The 22035-nt window shown below is 42.9% G+C and overlaps 1 protein-coding gene across 1 annotated transcript in view; it reads right to left on the bottom strand.

Moving 5' to 3' along the window:
- LOC130109085 (kinesin-like protein KIF21A) overlaps positions 1 to 22035 on the bottom strand; it is a 77555-nt gene that overhangs the window by 7028 nt on the left and 48492 nt on the right. The window contains exons 16-29 of the mRNA XM_056275816.1: positions 21294 to 21493; positions 18948 to 19055; positions 18652 to 18720; positions 16259 to 16404; positions 15062 to 15206; positions 14399 to 14593; positions 14069 to 14170; positions 12698 to 12863; positions 11547 to 11567; positions 9496 to 9553; positions 1461 to 1515; positions 909 to 1123; positions 365 to 544; positions 207 to 239 (exon numbers count right to left, since the gene is read on the bottom strand). Of these exons, the coding sequence (XP_056131791.1) occupies positions 207 to 239; positions 365 to 544; positions 909 to 1123; positions 1461 to 1515; positions 9496 to 9553; positions 11547 to 11567; positions 12698 to 12863; positions 14069 to 14170; positions 14399 to 14593; positions 15062 to 15206; positions 16259 to 16404; positions 18652 to 18720; positions 18948 to 19055; positions 21294 to 21493 (1693 nt within the window). The remainder of the gene's footprint in view (positions 1 to 206; positions 240 to 364; positions 545 to 908; positions 1124 to 1460; positions 1516 to 9495; positions 9554 to 11546; positions 11568 to 12697; positions 12864 to 14068; positions 14171 to 14398; positions 14594 to 15061; positions 15207 to 16258; positions 16405 to 18651; positions 18721 to 18947; positions 19056 to 21293; positions 21494 to 22035) is intronic.

Raw genomic sequence — 22035 nt, forward strand, 5'->3', positions numbered from 1 at the left:
TAAGAAAAAGAAAACACTTTTCAAGTCATCTTTACTCTAATTGGGTTACAATATCACAACACATTGATATTCTAGGAGACATTTCGAGCACTAAATGTGATTTAACTTACATGTAGTTTTTTTTGGGCCCCACTAACTTGTGCTAGCAGTGCCTACAAATGCTAACTTTTTTTGGCTATCACTTGAATAACAAAGAGCATGATTACCTATGGCCATCAAATACAGGGGACACCGCCAACCTGAAACACAGCAAAGAAAAATGATGAGGTCATGAGCCAACACACACCGTGACCTTTAACCTCAAGTTCAAACTAAAATATGAAACGCATCTCTACGTCGCTGTGTGGGCGGTTTTGTCTCTTACAGCGTTTTGTAGTCGGTGCCTTTGGTCTTGGTTTCTGTCGCAGCAGCGGGCTGTGTGGGTGTGGGTGTGTGTGTGGGCGCCAGGGTGTGTGCGGCCGTGTGACCTCGCTCCAGCATCCTCCTCCGGGTGAGCGGCGAGCGTTCCAACAGCTTCCTTTCGGCACCTGACTTGGGACCAGAACTGTCGACAGAAGGCACAGACGGCTGAACTTCTTCTTCTGTAAGGTAGTGTATGTGAGGATGTGTGTGTGTGTGTGTGTGTGTGAGGATGTATGAGTGCGAGAGATGGTGTGTGTGAGATGGTGTGTTCCTGCTCTTTAAAAGTGATCAATACCTCACACAGAACAGACATTATGGTACTGTGTGAAGGATGTCCTTAGTTTAGTTTACAAGGTAATGAAACTTTGATAAACTTGGTCTGGAGTTGTTATGCAACGCTGCATTGATCTCCAGTCTCCTTTATGACTGTGTTATGAGGATAAACATCATTTTTAATACTGCTCCTCTAAATCTCAGCCAAACTGAAATATTTCTTCAACACTTACATGCCGGGTGGCCTGACAGACAATGCTGATGGGGAAACGGTGTGCTCGCGATCTGGAATTTGTCCCACGCCAGATGCCTGCATGTCCCCTATCACCTCCAGAGGCTCTGTGAGGGGCAGCATGGGGACAGAGAAATCCCCCGTAGGGGATTCACCGGACAGATCCCCACTGCTGGCATACAGCAGCTCCATCTGAGTGGTGGTCCGCCTACGTGCCTGTGGAGGACAGGTCAATTGGCCCATTAATGAAGTGACTGACAAGTTAAGGGACCAATTATAAAGATTTCATACTCAATAGTAACATGGGGCATATTTAAAAAATTATCAGGGCTAAAAAATTGGTTTATCATCAAATAGTAATATACATTTATCTCTGCAGCATGTATGCACATAATCACAACACAGGCAAGGGTCATATGTAGTTTTGACCACATTGGATTCAATACAATGAAACACACCGAGAAAAGGGAAAAGTGACACAAAAAATGGGAAGAGTTCTTGCTTTATGGCTGTATGTGATAGTGAAAAAACACAGAACTGCACAATGCCTTACCTTGCTCCTGGGTCTGGGTTCACCACACAACTTTAACAAATCTGAGGCCAATGTGCTGAAAAACACAAAAAGCTTACTTAATGAATAACTTTGGAATCAGGAACACTGTCATTTCACCTCGTGTACTTGCGCACATGAAGTGAAACGAAACATCGTTTCCCCCAGCAGTGCAACATACAGACAAAAACACATTTAAGAACTACAGGAACCCATATAATCAAACTAACAAGTTCAAACCAAAAAAAAAAACAAAAAAAAAAATCAGTCCAAGGGCTTATGGCTACACTGGCATTAATAATGACGTCATTATTTTTTATAGCGTTCAAAAATGATTCAAACTTTTGTTAAAAGTATGAACCATGTCAAACAATCAGCTTTGACAAAATTCAGACTCTCTGCTGACACTAGTTAACACCCATAAATCTCTAAATATATGACAAAAAAAAAAAATTCCAGATACCATACAGATCTCTGCAAAGGTTTTGCCAAAAAAACAACAAAAAAAAATGACCCAAAAAAAAAAAGATGACAAACGTTTTTTCATAATAAATCTATTAATAATACCGGGGAAAAAAATTGTATTCACAAAAAAAAACAAAAAACTTTTGTTGTCGTTTTCTTGAAAGAAATTGAACAGTATGTGAAACTTATTTCTTCTTCTACGAACAAAAAGGCTGTCAAAACTGTAGAATGACGAGTGGTGAGACACTGGAGAACGTTTAACAAGTTTGTTGATTGGAACAACACAACTCTTTGTATGTAACCGGCAGACCCACTGCTGACGTACTTCCTGTAGCAGTAGTAGGCAGTTACCTTAGTTAGTACAGTGGCCGTTACATGTCAAACATGTATTGGAACAAATACAATGTTCTACATCCTTTCTCTTTAGCTATGCTTCCAATACTAAGAACACATAATAATCTGCAGGCAGGTAAGTATGAAATAAAATGAATATGAGATCAAATGTATCCAAATCCTAGTGTCTTGCTGTATGCATACAAACTTCTTTTTTTTTTCAACAGCCCCTCTGATTGTTGTCCTTGTACTGTTCATTGCATGCATTTTCTGTTTGGCTTACAAACGCGGCCTACCCGTGTGACCTATGGGCCCTCAACTCATTTCTGGGTGGGCTGGAAAGTCTTCTGAATAGTCTCTTGGGGGGTGTTTCGCTGCGAGTGTTGCTGAGGGTGCCTCTCATGAGAGACGGGATGATTGTCATGTCCATGCTGGTCAGCTGGTTGTTGGAGAATGATGCTGGGGTCACCGAGGTCAACCTGTGGCGGTGGTGGTTCCAAGACAGGAAAAATGTGTCTCCTGTTTCTTCTGTAGTCTTTCCCTTCTGATTGTATGATGTAAGATCTTGGTTCTTGACACATGTTCTTTACTGTACCCATTCGGTCAAACCCTTGTGGAGTCTGCAACCTTACTTCATGTCCCTGGGCCAATGGCTGAAGGGGCCTGCTGGATCTGTCATGGCAAGTCTTTTGAGCGATGCATTTTTTTGTAAGCTGTGCCTTGATCATACTGCTGTTCTTGGCAGCTAGAATCAGCAAAGTTTTGCAGATGGGGAGAGAGGTACACGTCTGTCTTGACATAAATTGTTCAGCTGGTGAACCAAGTGTCTGGTCACGTGGTACATTACAAAGGTTGAGCAGGTGCAGGAAAACATCTGTTCCACCTCGCTTGGACCTATCCATTAGTTGTTTTGTGCTGCGTACAGCCCTTTCAGCTAAATCCACTAGCCTGAGGGAACGCCGGGCTATTAGTCACATGGATGAAATCCCAGGTTGAGGCAAACTCTTTAAAGCATTGGCTTGTGAACTGGGCCTCATTGTCTTACATTACTTTGTGTGGGCTTCCATGAACTGAGAAAAGTCTTTTTAGTTTTCTTATCACAGTGTTGGATGTGATGTCACGAAGCAAGTCAACTTCAAATGTAGGACTGTGATGTAGTCCCTTTGTAGCCATTTGGGGATTACTGCCTTTGGGCCCTTCATCACAATGCCATCTTCGATCGTGAGCTCGTCCCTGAATGTAAAGTACCGACAAACATCTGCTGGAAGTAGGGATGGGTATCGTTAGGATTTTATCGATACTACTACTCTTATCGGTACTGCTTATCGGTTCGGTACTTTATCGATACTCTTATCGGTTCTTTTTGATTATTATGCAAGAAAAAAAGACACTTAATTAAGAACAGAATCAACATTGCTTTATTATTCTATTATATAACTTTATATAAATATAAACAAATATTTATTCAGCAGCAACAGCAGCAGCAATGTTTTAAATGCGTCTGAATTATAGACTTTATAATCAACATTCAACAACAACAAATAAGATAAAAAATAAAAGTAGATAAAGATAAAGAAAAAAAAATATATTAAAATAATTTTTTACAGCAAAAGGCTAACGGAAGTTCAAACAAACAAGAACCTAGAACATTATCCTAACAGTTCTTCTGCAGAAAAATCAACATATCTGCCTTCTCCGGCAGGAGTCGTGATCTCTCCTGACTTATAGTGTCCCCGGCTATTAGCCTAGCTAACTCCGTATCTATGGCTTATATATTTGTAGCTAAACAATTAGCTAAGCAATTATATTTTATTTGTTGGCCTATTCGTAATAATTCGTTATTAGCCTAGCTAACTCCGTATCTATGGTTCATACGGCTTACCTGCAGGGGACGTGGATGGAACACTACGAGCAAAGCAGTCGAAAACTCCGCATTTCTGCAGATTAATACCATGTTTCGACAAAAGATGTTTCGACAGATTGCTTGTATTGCCACCCTTACTGGCAAATGATTTGTTGCACTTGTGGCAACGAGCATTGTTGTCATCGACTTTCGAAAAATATACCCAAACTTTGAACGTTTAGTTCTCTCCGCCATGATGAGCACTTGACCAGAGCTGTCTGTGCGTGTGTCAGCGAGTGTGTGGAGCACAGCACAGCCCCGCCCCTCACGCAGTAAGAGAGAGAGACAGAGAGATGGAGAAAACGGCGAACAAGATTATGTTCGCGACGTTTAAATTCCTCGAAAAACACAATTGCCACAATATAAATCTCACTCCATGATTTCTCGAGTACCTACCGACTACCAATAGCAGAACCGAAAACGTCGGATCTTAAAAATGCTCTGGTTTTTACTCATTTAGAACCAGTTCCCGTTTAGAACCGGGTTTCGGGGGGCATCCCTAGCTGGAAGTTTGAACTCCTTTGTGGGCCATCCATGGTTGATAATGTTGCATATTTTCTGAAGGGTTGGGTCCCTTTCTGTGTGCTCCTTGAGCTCATCTAAATGTGAAGAAGACATGTGTCTTACTGCCATGACCTCAAAATCAGTCCTATATTGCTGTGCTGCTCGGTGGTCTGTCTCGGAGCCCGTGACAACATGTCAGCAAGGTACATGTATTTCCCTCTTTTGTACGTCAGTTTAAAGTCATACTTTTGTAGTCTTAGCATCATACATTGCAGTCTGGCTGGAGCTGTGTGTATGGGCTTGGATAAGATAATGACTAGTGGTGGATGATCTGTTTCGATTTGGACTCACTTTCCGTATGTGTAGTCACTGAATTTGGAGCATGCGAATACCACAGCAAGAAGCTCCTTCTCTACCTGCGCATATCGCATTTCCGTTTGTGTCAAGGTACGAGATGCATATGCAATTGAAAGGGCTTTCTGTAAACATGCTGCACCTAGCCTGTACTGTGAAGCATCACATGTAAGTGTGACGGGCTTGTGGATGTTGTAATACTTCAGCGTAGGTGGGTTTGAGAGACTCTGTTTTAGCGCATTAATTGCATCTTCGTGCTGTTTGTACCAGCACCACGCTGTGTCTTTCTGAGTTAGCTGTCGCAGGGGAGCTGAGACCTCACTAAAGTTTGGGATAACCCTCCCCAAGTAACTGACCATTCCAAGGAATCGCTGCAGAGCTGTGACATCTTCTGGAGCAGACGTTTCACTGATAGCTTTTGTTTTGATGGGTCTGGCTTTCGCCCTTGGCTTGTGAACATGTGACCCACATAACTGACTTCCTTCAGTCTGAATCTGCCCCTCTTTGGGTTTAACCTCAAGTTGACTTCATGTGCTCGATCGAGGACTTTGTTGAGGTTTTCGTCATGTTCTTTCTCACGGTCTCCTCCGACAATGATGTCATCAACTATCACTGCACAACGACATCCAGCAAAGATTTGCGTCACTGTGTGCTGAAATACTTCACTGCTGCTGCTTATTCCAAAGGGCATCCTGAAGAATCTGAATCTTCCAAAGGGCGAGCTGAATGTAGTTAGCATTGAAGACCTGCGATCCAGTGGTGTTTGCCAAAAAGAACTCTTGGCATCTAACGTTGAGAACACAATTGAGTTTGGCATCTGCGCTGCTACTTCTTCCACAGTGCACATTGGGTGATGTGGGCATTTGAGGGCTTTGTTGAGGTCCTTCTGGTCAATGCAGAGGCGTATGTTGTCTGAATTTCTCTTGTGAGTAGCCACCATTGATGATAGCCATTCAATAGGTTCTGAAACTAGACTTGTCATTCTGTCTAATTCTGTTTTGACCTTATCTTGCATTGCAACTGGAATACGGCGTGCAGGTCAGATGACAGGTTGTGCTTCGGGGTCAATCTTCATGAAGTAGCTAGAAGGAAGCTTATCAATTTCATCTTTGAAGAGCTTGGCGTAGTCTGTGAAGACTTTGCGTGAGAAGCTTGCCTCTTCTGTCACACTAAGCTGATGTATCTCTTCACTGAGTGTGATTAGTCCAATACGAAGGCGGTCTTGTAAGCCTAGTAATGGCTTTATGTTTTTGCTTCACCACATGGAACTGTAGGGTGTAGGGTCTGTCTGCTAAGTAGCATGATAGGGTTATTGACTCGATTGTGCAGATTTCATTGCCTCCATAAGCAATCAGCTTTGTTGTCTTGGAGTGATCCACTTTCTCCTTGTGTTTCACTCGGTTTAATGTCTTGACAGATATGACATTGCATTGCGCCCCGGTATCCACTTTGAGTTCAACAGGTTTTCCATGGACTTTAACTGTCCAGGATATTTCACTCCTCCGTGTTACCGGTGGGCTGACAGTACTGACTGTTTCTGTTGCTACTGTGATCCCGTCAACATAAAATGAGTCATCACTTTCACCCAAGAGTTCTGCTGTGTCAACTTGATTTACAGTCTTTTCAGGTCTATGTCTGTGATAACTTTGTCTGTAATAGCTTTGTATTGATTTGCAGCATTGCTTGTATCAATTTGTTCCACTTGTGACACTGCTTGCCAAATGCTGGGCATTTGTCCAGTCTGGCCTCATGGCTGCCTCCACAATTGCTACGGTTAACTATGGGCCGAGTTACACGTTCTGTGTATTTTTTTTTGCTTGACACCACATGACTGTTTTTCCTTTGTTTTGTGTTGCAAGCTGTCTACATTTGCTGAGTTTTGCCAAGGTGTAGCCAGTGTCTTTGTGTGTTGCTCTGTCATTTAATGTATGTGACATATTTCAACTGCTTTGGCTAAAGTCAGTTCAAAATCACGCAGTAGAAGTTTTCTCATGCTATCATTTATGATACCACACACAAGCCTGTCTTTTATTAATTCGTCATGCAAGACTTCAAATCTGCAACATTTTGCTTTGTTTTTAAAGTCATTGACAGAAGCTTCAATGGTCTCTCGTATTGAACTTATCCGTTCCATTGTGACATTTATTTGAGGATTGCATAACTCACGGACTTTCCTTTTTAGGCACTTCGGGTCCTCTCTTGATTCAGCGGGGACAATTATGCGGTGATCGTCTCCCACACCCTCGGTCACAGCTGGCGCATACACAAACGCGCGTTCCCGCTCGATGGCTTCTGAGCCGGCCAGGTTCAATAGGATGAAAGCTTGAGTGCCAGCCAGTTTATCTGAGTGCACAGCTTCAATAAATGTGTCGTATTCCTGTTAAAAAAGGCTCCAACTGTCAGCAATATTGGTTGTCATACACCAATGGATCTGGTTTACGGAATCCCTCTGCCACGATTGTCTCTGAGTTTCAGTAATTATTTCTTTCTTCTCAGCGTCTACACGACAGCTTCCATGCTAGCCAGCATTAGCCATTAGCTTTCAATTTGAGGAACGTCCTACGCTGATCGGAATGTATTACGTTTCAAACTTTTGTTTTCCTTGACACATCGTTCAATGAGAATACTTCCACGTCTTCTGACACCATGTAGAATGACGACTGGTCAGACGCTAGAGAACGTTTAACAAGTTTATTGATTGGAACAACAGAACTCGGTATGTAACCGGCAGCCCGACTGCTGACGTACTTCCTGTAGCAGTAGGAGGTGGTTACCTTAGTTAGTACGGTGGCTGTTACAAGTCAAACATGAACTGGAACAAATACAATGATCTACAAAAACTTTTAATTTATGTATGTCTTTTTAATATCTTTATTTAATGGAATGGAATGTACCCCTGGCTCCTTTGTTATGTGTGTTAGTTCTGTATACTGGCCTCCATGTACTAAATCTGTTATCTTAATAAAGATTTGTAAAAAAAAAAAATTACATCATGCGACCCAATCGATCCCTTTTTAAAGGCGTAGCTTGGGTTGTATGGAAGTTTATTTTATTTTACACAAACAGGAAGTCATTTCAGTACGTCCAAAAAGCAGCCGAAACGCAGCAGAAAAAGCTCGATATGGTTGCCATGCGAGAGTGAGTCAATTCGGTAAAAAAAAAAAAAACAGGGTTTGTGGTTAAAAATGTTGGGGAACAAGAAGCCTTTGAAACACGCTATACAGTTTAGCTTTTTGTAGAGCAGTGTGTCAGGATGGGGTATGTACTAACGCAGGGCGGACAAAATGGCGCCACGTCCCAACTAGACACACACCAGACACCAGGGGGAGCTGAAGCTGAGACGCCTTTACGCTGCGTTCAACACAAACTCGGAATTTGAACTTTTCTTTTTTTTTTCAATTTTCCTCCTTTTTCTCCCCAATTGTATCTGGCCAATTATCCTGCTCTTTTTTTGAGCCGTCCCGGTTGCTGCTCCACCCCCCTCTTTGCCCATTTGGGGGGGGGGGCGCCCCGACTGACCAGAGGAGGCGCTAGTACAGCGACCAGGACAAATACCCACATCTGACTTCTCACCCGCAGACACGGCCAATTGTGTCTGTAGGGATGCCCGACCAAGCCGGAGGTAACACAGGGATTCAACCCCGTGTAAACGGGTTCCTGAGTAAACAGGGAGGAAAAAAAAATTGGATCCCCCATAGGAAAAACTTTAATATCGAAATATATTTATGCTGATTATTTTTCAGCCTTTTTTCAACTTTTTTGTAATTATTTGCAACTACATTTTAAAAGTATCATGTATATCTAGTTATTCATTTAGCAAACATGCATGTTTTCGTTTTATGTTTTTTTCCCTATTGTACCGTTTCTTGCTGTGACATCACCAGTGCTCAGGTCGGATGAAATCAAAGCTCGGAAATGAAGAGCCAAGTTTCACACCTGTATTTCTGAGTTTGATGAACAGTCGCTTCTTTTTTCTCACAAGTCGGATGTCGTTTTTCACTACTTTAGTGCCGAGTTGTCTGGAACGCTGCATTAGTCTTTAAGTGTGTTTATCTCTGGACAGTCTTCATTTCGGGATAAGGAGCCAATTTATGTGTCCCGAGTTAGTCTAACAAACTCAGGACAGCTGCTCCTAATTGTTGCTTCCAATAACTTCAAAACCAAAATACTGGTGCAGCTGAAATATGGAATGAACAAAAAAGTCTGCAGCTCATAACTGATCATACAGTTGTCTCAAAAATTAGAAATGCCCCTTTTTATTTTGCCTGAACTGAATGTATTTAATGTGTATATAGACTCAAAGTATATGGATGTAGTAATTCAAATTAGACTGAAATAAAGAAATCCCAAACAAATAAGCTTAACATAGATAAAAAAAGAATGAATATGACTGGTAACAGACACGGAGGGTGTGTTAATGAGTGGGGATATGAATGGATATGTACAGGATAATCCAGATATCGAGATATTCATGTTTACCTGCCCTCTGTAGCTGGACTGTGGGTGGACTCATCACTACTGCTGTCATCTCCATTCTCTGAACAAAGACAAAAAAAACCCAAAAAACCACAACACATGAAAACACATGCATGTACAGCACCGTGCATTCACATCTAATTCCAATCTGCGAGTCTCTCTCACGCACAAAATATGCAATTACAGCTCACTGTACTTGTGGTATTGAAGCCTAGATGTACTTCAACTTCAGTTTTAACAAGTACTATATGGATTGTGCATTTGGAAAAAAATGAATTGTAGTTTCGACATGCAGCTGTAAATATATTGCAGCACAACAAGAGTTTAAAGCTTACAGTTTTAAAATAGCTATAAGGTCAGAGGTTGCCAGATGGTTTAGCTAGAGAGGCCCATTAGTGGTCATTAGTGTGATGTACTTGGAATCTACTGTGTGTGGTGGTGGTGTGTGTGTGTGGGGGGGGGACTCTTAACCTCTGCACATGTATGTAAACACACATGCAGAGGTAAAGAGAGAGGATATGAGACACTGGGAGAGGGAGGCAGAGGTGAGAGAGACAGAGAGAGAAATGAAAGAATGCCAATATGTGCAATGAATTTTAAATAAGGATATTGTACAATAGCAAAGTATTGACTGCAGGACAGAATATGCTGGCTGGGTCAGAGTCCGACTACACCACATCATGACAGGGAGATAGATGTAAGACACACACACACACAGACACAGACACAGACACATACAGACACAGACACATACAGACACACACACACACACACACACACACACACACACACACACACACACACACACACACACACAAACAGTGCCGGAGAAGAGGGACAGAGACTGAGACATATTATAAACACAGACAGCGACAAAGTAGGCCCGGACACACACACAAACACGTAAACAAACAACAGTCTGTACACCAAGTCAGAGTCCCGGTGCAACTCTGGTTTGGACGGGGGTCTAAGATGGAGCATCCTTCATCCTGACACAGTGGGACTCACTAGCATATGGGACAACGGGAGTAACATAACACACCAACTCATGCAAGCCATGGCAGTATTACTTCAACTGGGTTAGTTGGGGGGACTTTGGGTGGATGCACACCACAAGATTTCTTTAATTAAGAACCATAGCTGTCCATAGACAACTTTTGATGGCCGGTTTTCCGAGAGCGAGCCTCTTAGAAAAGGGCATTGGTAGCACTGGTTGATCGGAATGCGTTCAATATTACCAGAGGTCTCTAGGAAGTTGGACTTATATGTGGTTATTACCAAGTGAGCACACACACACACACACTCCTCTAATTCTGTTTTCTGTGCTCATTGGCTGATGTGGAGATGATGCGGCGGGGTACAGATTAATAAATAGCCATTTTTAGTACCCTAGTTAATTGCAATTATAACAATGATTGTTACCTCACTTTTTTTATTTATTAATTTTTGGAGGATTTCCCCCCTTTTTTCTTCCCAATTGTATCCGGCCAATTACCCCACTCTTCCGAGCCGTCCCGGTCTCTGCTCCACCCCCTCTGCCGATCCGGGGAGGGCTGCAGACTACCACATGCCTCCTCTGATACATGTGGAGTCACCAGCTGCTTCTTTTCACCTGACAGTGAGGAGTTTCACCAGGGGGACGTAGTGCGTGGGAGGATCATGCTATTTCCCCCAGTTCCCCCTCCCCCCAAACAGCCGCCCCGACCGACCAGAGGAGGCGCTAGTGCAGCGACCGGGACACATACCCACATCTGGCTTCCCACCCGCAGACACGGCCAATTGTGTCTGTAGGGACACCCGACCAAGCCGGAGGTAACACGGGGATTCAAACCGGCGATCCCCGTGTTGGTAGGCAACGGAATAGACCGCCACACCACCCAGACGCCCCTACCTCACTTTATTTACTGTTTCATAAGTCGTTGCTTTGTTGTGTTTGATTCGGTAGTTTTGCATTGCGTGGTGGCTTACAAAAATAAATCTGGTAGGAATCTTGTGGTGTGCGTCCGTCGTGCTCTCTCGGACACAGTCACGCTACTGTGGCATCTCTTACTTACCCGCTGACAGGCACCCTAACTCTGAATTCAGGCCAACACAACAGACAAAACAACACAAAAAGAAACCGGATCAAAGTCAGACCCACGGATGAGTGAATGGACACACCTTATTTCACAGTGTCGTCTCCTGCCTCAGACGCCACTCAATAGAGGACAGGGACGTTTTCTAAATTATCTACAGTACCATCATACGTTTGGTGAAGAACACAGTGTTGCATTTAGCTGAAAACTGCACACAACTAAACTTCAACTTTTCAAAGACGAAATGGGGGAAAAAAAGTTTGGTAACCCTATAATTTACACGCCGTTAATTAGGTAGTAATGTGAATAAACGACTGTCCTGTCTTACCCTGTATGTGGGCTATACCACTCACCATAACAAATAATTTCCATATAATTACCCAAAAAACCTCTTTATCTGCTTTTCTATAATTACCCAATGCTTCCTGGTAATTCTACTACTACATCTTTGTAATTCTACTACTACATCTTTGTCATTTTACTGATTTTACTTCACTGTTATTTCTTAGCAATTTCTTCACAATTACTACACAATTAATAGGCCTGTAAAATATTTCTTAATCGGAAAAATGCCGAAAAATCTATCTATCTATCCATCTATCTACCCATCTACCTCTCTATCTATCTATCTATCTATCTATCTATCTATCTATCTATCTATCTATCTATCTATCTATCTATCTATCTATCTATATCTATCCATCCATCTATCTACTCATCTACCCCTCAGATCTATCTATCTATCTGTCTATCTATTGATCCCTCAGATCGATCTATCTATCTATCTGTCTATCTATTGATCCCTCAGATCGATCTATCTATCTATCTATCTATCTATCTATCTATCTATCTATCTATCTATCTATCTATCTATCTATCTATCCATCTGTCAATCTTACCACTTAACTGACTATGCTTTAATTTGAAATAATAAAACCTAAACCAGATTTATGGACAGTATCTGACAGTCATGAAATTAATTTCATAGAATATTTGCAACACTTTGTAACATAAAACAGCAAGTTAAGACTGCAAAATAAAGTGTCGTCAAACGGTGAAAGAAAGAAAAGATGATTGTGACTGACATGTGCCTGGTCCTCATGCCGGTTTCCTGTTTGGGTTGGTCCTACCTTGGAGGGCGCTGCCCAGCAGGGCGTCCAGCTCTGGGTTGACCTCGGCCTTCTCCTTCAGCATGTGGAAGAGCAGCTGGTTCTGGGTGGCGCTGTTGATTTCCGTCTGCTTCAGCCTGCCCTCCATCACCTTCACCTGGGAATCCTTCTGGGCCGCCTGCAGTCCCTGGGACGGAGCAGATAATGGACGCGTTATCAAACTCACGGGTCTCTAAAACCACTATGTGATGTCGTCTGCTGCAATGTGATTCAAATAAACATAGTGTGCGCTAACTTGCAATATGTTCGGTCCAAGTCAATGTCACCTCTAATGTTATACCTCTGACATATACAGACGGGTGGCAAATTTAAGGAAAAACCTGAGTGCTAGACCCCTACAGTGAGGGGGTCCGGGGGCTCTGTTATGATGTGGGGGGCATTTTCCTGGTATGGTTTGGGTCTACTTGTCCCCTTTGAGGGAAGGGTCACTGCAAATCAACACAAAGTTATTCTGAGTGATCACCCCCCCCTTTTTTCTCCCCAATTACGCCACTCTTCCGAGCTGTCCCGGTCGCTGCTTCGACCCCTCGGCCGATCCAGGGAGGGCTGCAGACTACCACATGCCTCCTCCGATAATATGTGGAGTCACCAGCCGCTTCATTTCACCTGACAGTGAGGAGCTTCACCAGGGGGACGTAGCACATGGGAGGATCATGCTATTCCCCCCAGTTCCCCCTCCCCCCCAAACAGGCGCCCCGACCGACCAGAGGAGGCGCTAATGCAGCGACCAGGACACATCCCCACATCCAGCTTCCCACCCACAGACACAGCCAATTGTGTCTGTAGGAATGCCCGACCAAGCCGGGGGTAACACAGGGATTCGAACCGGTGAGCCCCATGTTGGTAGGCAACGGAATAGACTGCCACGCCATTTGGATGCCCCTGAGTGATCACCGTTATCCTATGATGAAACATTTCTATCCTGATGGGAGTGGTCTCTTCCGGGATGACGATGCCCCCATCCGTAGGGCACGAGGGGTCACTAAATGATTTGATGAGAATGAAAATGATGTAAATCATATGCTAGGGCCTTCACAGTCACCAGATCTCAACCCAGTTGAACACCTATGGGAGATTTGGGACTTCAGTAGAGTTCACAGACCTGTAGACTCTTATGACAAGGAGCACTGACGCTGTTCTGGAGGCTCGTGGTGGACCAACACCTTACTAAGACACTTAATATTGGGTTTTCCTTTCATTTATCACCCGTATGTGAGTCAGTATTACATTTCAGCATTGGTAGTGAGCGACCCCAAAACTAGAGATGTTATTCAGGGACAGTAAGGAGGAGCTACACGTGTTGGGGTGCTGATCAGAGAGGGTTGGAGATACCTTGTTGATGGCCATAGACATGAAGTGGTCCAGGAGGAAGCGGGCCTCTGACAGGTTACATGAGCTGACCACTGCATTCACATCCAATATGTCTCCTTCCTCCTGGATTCAATCACAGCAAGATGTTCAGTAAAAATGACACAGACAGTTTCATATGGTATTTACTAACCATTCATGATCGTAGTCACAAATTATTGTATCAACCACACTACAGCATCCCCCCCCGTCTTACTGTTGTGGTTGTTTACTGTTTGAGGAGTGGTCCATATACTGAGTTTAACGTTTACTCTTAACTGCTGTGCAATAATAACAGTATACCGAGCGTCTCACCTTGGCCTCCTCCATCTGCATGATGTTGGCCTGGCAGTCAGCGATGCTGTCGTTGATGTAGTCGATGTTGGCGCCCAGAGACTCCATCTCCTCATTCAGGGACGCCAGGGAGCGGTCGGCGTCTGCCCCGTCCACCGCCATCTTCTCGCTCTTCCTGGACACTCGCTCCCTTCGCTTGGTCAGCTCCTCTCGTTGCTGCGAGGGGGGTGGAGAAGAAATGTTAGATGGGTGTCCATCCTTTTTAACAGTTTTTTAAATCAAAATAATAAGGCTTGTAGAAGAAGAAAGCCACTTTATTTTGATATTGTACAGGTTACAATGAAATGTGTCTTCTGCATTTAACCCATCCTATTGTATAGGAGCAGTGGGCAGCTGCAGCGCCCGGGGAGCAACTCCAGTTCTTCTTTCCATTGCCTTGCTCAGGGGCAAAGACAGGAATATTAACCCTAACATACATGTCTTTTTGATGGTGGGAGGAAACCGGAGCACCCAGAGGAAACCCACGCAGACATGGGGAGAACATGCAAACAAGGGGAGAACATGCAAACTCCACACAGAGGGGACCTGGGACGGCCTGGGGTTCGAATCCAGGACCTTCTTGCTGTAAGGCAACAGTGCTAACCACTAGGCCACCGTGCCGCAGTAGGAATATAATGCGATAACCTTCAGCAGCCGGTTCATGTCAGCCTCCATGTTGGATATGGTCATCTTCTGCATGATAATGTCACTGACGTGTCTCTCCAGAGACTGCCACTTGGCCCGGGCCGTCCTGGTGGAATAAACACTGCCCATCCGCACCGGTGACTTCCTGGAGAGGACAAACATGGTGATATTTATACATGCGAGCAACTGGACTGAACTTAAAAGTTAAAGAAATCCTAAACTGCAAAAGACATCTGACAAGTCAATAATGGAATTACTTAAAATCTTGCAGTGGCATCGTCTATTTTATTTTTCTTATTTGAACTTATAAGCTCGTTTCCACATATGCAGAAGCATATTGACATTAGTTTGCCAATACCTGGAACATGAAAAACAAAGTGTGTAGCATTATCTTGTTCCATTTGCAGAATTTTCTTCATTTGTTTTACGAGAAATAAGACGACACCTAAGAGTTTGTGTCAATGCTAACAAACACACAATCCACACACACAGGGATGCATCATTGTCCCAAAGCAAAACACAAAAATATGAAAGTCATTCTGGATGTGTAGCTGTTTGTACCAAGATTATTCATTTATGTATGCTGGCTATGAAGTTGAAAAAAACCCCCATCTTTGACAGGTCGCGTTTACCCCCAAGATATCCGAAGGAGCCTTTGCTCTCTAGCTTTAACCTAGCTCTTGTTTTTGCTTTGGCTGTGCCACAGGAACTTCTCTCTAGTTTCCAGGTTTGAGCTGTAGAACGGCTCACTTGGTGGCGCTTTCAAGGACGGATGATGTGCTGACGGTATTCTGGATCATTAACGTCACCGATGTTGCAGAGACGATGCTGTGCTTTTGTTAAGTCATTGCTGTTTTAGTTCTTGCTTGCTTTCTTTTGGGGTTTTTTTTTGGGGGGGGGGGTGTTTCCGTTTGGTCTTTTGTACTTTTTCATTTGTATTAATGTTCCTTAAAGAAACTCAATAAAAACTTGAATTAAAAAAATAAATAAAATACACACAAGCCCATGAACATTGCTTCACCAGTTATGCAGAAACAGAGCTACAGACAGAATATACACACACACACACACACACACACACACACACACACACACACACACACACACACCGTTGACCACCATCCCCAACAGTCACACAGCTAAAGACACACACACAGACACAATAACAGATGACTGTTTAAGTTGCCCCAGTCCCACCTGGCTCCATTGGCGGGGTTGGCTCCAGACGACTGCAGTCTTCCCGGCGTGCTGTGGTGTGAATGCTCTGGAAGTGGTTCAGGTAAACTCACCTTCCTGGTCACCTTACCAGAGGCAGGCCTTATCTGGCGCCTCAGGGCTGTCACCTATAGCACAGGGCGGGTGGGCGGGTGAGGGGGGGCAGTAAATCGTCACCTTAAAGTGCCATCGTGATCGTTACTGCAAGCGCTACGAGCTGATATCAAACCCAGGCGTCCTGTACGGGATCAGTCACATCTATCATTGCACTGAATTCTACATGAAGCGCTGACGCTCCCACCCAGCGTATGTCATGATGAGACAGTAGCTAACAGATTGGTGCCTTGCTCAAAGACACGATGACAGCACACGTGTCTGTTGGCAGCGTCACACCTGGTGGTGTTTCTGGCCAGTCTGGTGCCCTAGGTGAGATCTCCAACCCCACCCACCCAAAAAAAGCTTCAGGGGAAATAACACATAAATGAACAAAAGTGCAACAGCAGGTGTGCAAAAAAAAAAAAAAAGGTAAACAAAAGGAGACAACATATTGTGTGAAATTATAAAATGAATAATCAAAAATATCAATTAAATAATAAAAACAAAAAATACACTAATGTGCAATCAAATTTGAACAACAGATGCATCTCTCTCATCATCTCACTCATAACAAATAAATAAGTCCTAATGCGGGTGTTATTCATTGCATTTTTATAATCATTAAAAATACATATAGAGTGAATTGCCCAAAACACACACACACATATATATATATATATATATACACTACCGTTCAAAAGTTTGGGATCACCCAAACAATTTCGTGTTTTCCATGAAAAGTCACACTTATTCACCACCATATGTTGTGAAATGAATAGAAAATAGAGTCAAGACATTGACAAGGTTAGAAATAATGATTTGTATTTGAAATAAGATTTTTTTTACATCAAACTTTGCTTTCGTCAAAGAATCCTCCATTTGCAGCAATTACAGCATTGCAGACCTTTGGCATTCTAGCTGTTAATTTGTTGAGGTAATCTGGAGAAATTGCACCCCACACTTCCAGAAGCAGCTCCCACAAGTTGGATTGGTTGGATGGGCACTTCTTTGAGCAGATTGAGTTTCTGGAGCATCACATTTGTGGGGTCAATTAAACGCTCAAAATGGCCAGAAAAAGAGAACTTTCATCTGAAACTCGACAGTCTATTCTTGTTCTTAGAAATGAAGGCTATTCCATGCGAGAAATTGCTAAGAAATTGAAGATTTCCTACACCGGTGTGTACTACTCCCTTCAGAGGACAGCACAAACAGGCTCTAACAGGTACTATTTAATGAAGATGCCAGTTGGGGACCTGTGAGGCGTCTGTTTCTCAAACTAGAGACTCTAATGTACTTATCTTCTTGCTCAGTTGTGCAACGCGGCCTCCCACTTCTTTTTCTACTCTGGTTAGAGCCTGTTTGTGCTGTCCTCTGAAGGGAGTAGTACACACCGGTGTAGGAAATCTTCAATTTCTTAGCAATTTCTCGCATGGAATAGCCTTCATTTCTAAGAACAAGAATAGACTGTCGAGTTTCAGATGAAAGTTCTCTTTTTCTGGCCATTTTGAGCGTTTAATTGACCCCACAAATGTGATGCTCCAGAAACTCAATCTGCTCAAAGAAGTGCCCATCCAACCAATCCAACTTGTGGGAGCTGCTTCTGGAAGCGTGGGGTGCAATTTCTCCAGATTACCTCAACAAATTAACAGCTAGAATGCCAAAGGTCTGCAATGCTGTAATTGCTGCAAATGGAGGATTCTTTGACGAAAGCAAAGTTTGATGTAAAAAAAATCTTATTTCAAATACAAATCATTATTTCTAACCTTGTCAATGTCTTGACTCTATTTTCTATTCATTTCACAACATATGGTGGTGAATAAGTGTGACTTTTCATGGAAAACACAAAATTGTTTGGGTGATCCCAAACTTTTGAACGGTAGTGTATATATATATATATATATATATATATATATATATATATATATATATATATATATATATTTTAAGGGGGGGTGCTCTAGGTGACCACATAGGTTGCTTATGCCTAGAAACACCCTTGCTTGCAGTCACCAGACAGCCTCCACAACCACTACATTAGATGACACTAGGAATACTCTGCAGCCACAGTGCTGCAGGGACCTACAAACATTACCTCATGCCCCTAAGCATGGCTCTAAACCCCCAAATGCATTAAGAAGGCTCTCTTACAGGTCTACTACATGTACTTGGCATAATTCAAGTTACTATGTGAGATTCTGACTTGACAAGTGAAAACCATTGTCCAGGTTAATTTTACATCCCCCCGTCCTACCAAAACGACTACAGTGCAAGTGTCTTACCTCCTCATTCTTCCTGCGTAGGATTAATTCCTGTTGTCTTTTCTGCGCCTCCAGCTGTCGGAGCTGATGCTGTTGGAGGAGAGGAGCATAAAGAGCATTCTGACTTTGTAAAATGTGGCCAAAAACAACCTTAGTACCAGCTCATGCACACATGATCCCCCATACACAAAAGATGCGCTAGGATGAATGCGCCTGGCGACAATTCATGCGTTGTCACAGCAACCAATTCATAGGTTTTATCTTGATCCATGATAAAGGCTCTCCAGTCTCTCTCAGAATCTCTGTGTCTGTCTCACCTCTGCCCTGCGCTGGTCTTTCTTCAGAGAGGCAATCTCTCTGTTCCTCCGGCACTCCGAGGCTCTGTTCCTGTCCTGCTGCTCCTTCATCTGACGCATCAGCCCCACCTAGTGGACACAAGCGGAACAGCAGGAGGCCAAACAAAAAAAGAAAACTTGTCTGACACTCTGACATGCAAAGTGTCAAATTAGATCGTGTGGTCATCAGGTTATTGTCTGGTCATCAGATGCATTCGACTTACAAACAAACAAACAAATAAATAAAGTGTTGTCCAAATAAAGTTGAACTCAGCACAACTTTGATGACACACTGACAAAGTACCAGACTTCTCACCATTTCTTTTACACATATTTGTTCACACTTGGCTATCTTAGTTTCATAACTTGCTGTTTCTTGGTCCATATCTTTGTTGGTGTAATTTCATATTTAATGGTAACGCTTTACAGTAGATTGATGCTGTTCTCTACCTATGTTATGAGTAAATGCTAGGAAAACTAGTCCCGACTATCTTGGCAACAACTAACACATTTTTCCCCCTTAAAATTAAAATTAATGAAATCTAACCTCTGTCAAACAATCTATAAATATAAAATGGTGTCTTTGCGGTCCTACTGGCACCATCCATAGTGGAAATGTATGTGTAACCCACATGATTACATGTACCCTGTGACGTATGTAAGTTCCACGAGTAGCCTCTAGGAGGCACACTAGCTACAGAGTTTAAACCATACAAACAACCGTCGACAATAGAGAAGAGAAATACGGATATTTAGAAATACGGACAACTTTGACTATGGATACTTGAATTATTGATATTTGAACTACGGATATTTGAGCTACAGGACATTTGAACTACGACAAAAAAGATCCCTCCCACGAAGCTTCCTTGGTGAGCCGCTAGCCAAAGCTAAAAAGTAAACAGCTTTCTGTGTTCCATGTAATCATAGCCATTTACGTAGGATATCTTGATTTTATCCAAAGACCGATGATCTCCTGTTGAAGGAAGAAGGAAGACTCTTTTCTCGTGTGTTTTGTACGCTGCTGGAATCCTGGTGAGATAAGAGTTTAAAATCTTGAAATCTAAAGACTGACAATTTTCCATTGGTTGCTAAGCTAAGCTAACCCAGCTAAAACGTATATCTATGATCCTTAGCAGTTCCCATATGATTCAGAGCTTTAAAACCAGTCAGGACACCCGGTCCATAGGGTTTATTTGATGTAGGAATGTTAGACATTTTAATATAATAATATGCTTGTTGTTAAAAAAAACTGTAAGCTCCAGTTGCCACTAGCCACCGAGCCAACTCGGGCTACATGGCATCCATGGAACCCATAGCAGCCAGCTAGACGTGAATTCACGTTGATAGTGCCGCAGCCTGGCTGCGATGATTTGTTTTTAACTGTTCTTACAGCAATAGGCTGTTGTCATTCAGCCGCATATTAGTTATATGTAGGAAATGATTTAATTCTGAGAATTGACTCTAGATTTGGGTATTTTTATTTTGTTTGTAATTGTTTGATAGAGATTGCAATTAATAAGGAATCTGTACAATTTTGTGCAGACTGGTTTTTTTTGTACCCCGAACAACCCCCCTTGCTACACCGTTTGGAACCCTTGGATACCCCCTTTGGATTGCCCCCATCATCGCCCTGGATTTGGATTCATCATCATCGCCTCTACATTAACTTGCCCCTGTGATTGTGGTAGGATCTGGACATTGCACCTTGCACAGATTGGAAGACTGAATCATTCCCCCTTTCCTTTTCTTTATTATTTTCTTTGAGTGCACTCATACTTTATTTTGGATTATTTTCTTTAATTTGTTAGTGTAGAATATGGCTGCATAAGTAATATATTAGAAGGGTATAAAATAGAATATAGATATAGACAATAAATAGAATATTAGGAAGAACTTTTAAAAAGTATAATAGAGTAAAATATATATATATATATAACACATCTAATTTAGTATTGATATTGAAATAACTTTACTTTGAACTGTTGAAATAAATTGGTTTTTTTTATTGTAAACTATACCCACGAGTGTGTGTGTTGTCTTTGGGGTGAGTACTAGAATCTGGTCTAGAAAAAAACCTACACCAATCTCCACTGAACTTAGACATTAGACTGTAAACTGTCCCTGCACAAGCATAGGCCCATTCCCCTGTCGTGCAGGTTACATATGCATCTATGGCACCTGAAGGCACTTTGGAAAGGGTTTACATCGACAGCATGTACACTGTAAACTTTATATTATGCAAACAATTCTTTATGAAAATCAATCAATCTATTATTAGAAAAAATCAGTTACTTTGACCTGTGACTCTTCCTCAGACTATCATACCTTGGTCTTCTTCATCTCGGCCACATCCAGCTGGAGCTTCTTGAGCTGCTTCTCATACTGTGACTGGTTTTTCAGCAGGCGGGCGTGCTCCTTCTGGGCCGACTGGAGCTTCTGCATCTCTTTGTTCATTGAGCTCAGCTTCCTCTCATACTCCACCTTGATCTTCTTGGTCTTCTCCTCGGTGCATGACTCCACCGATCCTGGAGAGAAAAGACAGGGTAGTTAGCTTTTGTTTTGGTTTTTATTTTGGGGGAGGGGGTCAAAACTGCCCACGTAGTACAGCAAACGCCTATCACTTGTCTTGATGCATGTTCAATAATCCAGGTGAGGAAATCACAGAAAGTTGAATCAGTTCATCTGAACACTTTTTTTTTACCCCCCCCCCCCCTCTACACCTTTTCTCTCCAATTGAATTTGGCCAATTACCCCACTCTTCTGAGCTGTCCAGGTCGCTGCTCCACCCCTTCTGTCGATTCGGAAAGGGTTGCAGACTACCACGTCTCCTCCGATACATGTGGAGTCGCCAGCCGCTTCTTTTCACCTGACAGTGAGGAGTTTCGCCAGGGGGACATAGAGCGTCGGAGGATCACGCTATTCCCCCCAGTTCTCCATCCCCCCCGAACAGTTGCCCTGACCAATCAGAGGAGGCACTAGTGCAGCGACCAGGACACCTACCCACATCCAGCTTCCAACCCGAAGACACGGCCAATTGTGTCTGTAGGGACGCCCAACCAAGCCGGCG

This window comes from Lampris incognitus, chromosome 3 (assembly GCF_029633865.1).
Source record: "Lampris incognitus isolate fLamInc1 chromosome 3, fLamInc1.hap2, whole genome shotgun sequence".
NCBI lineage: Eukaryota > Metazoa > Chordata > Actinopteri > Lampriformes > Lampridae > Lampris > Lampris incognitus.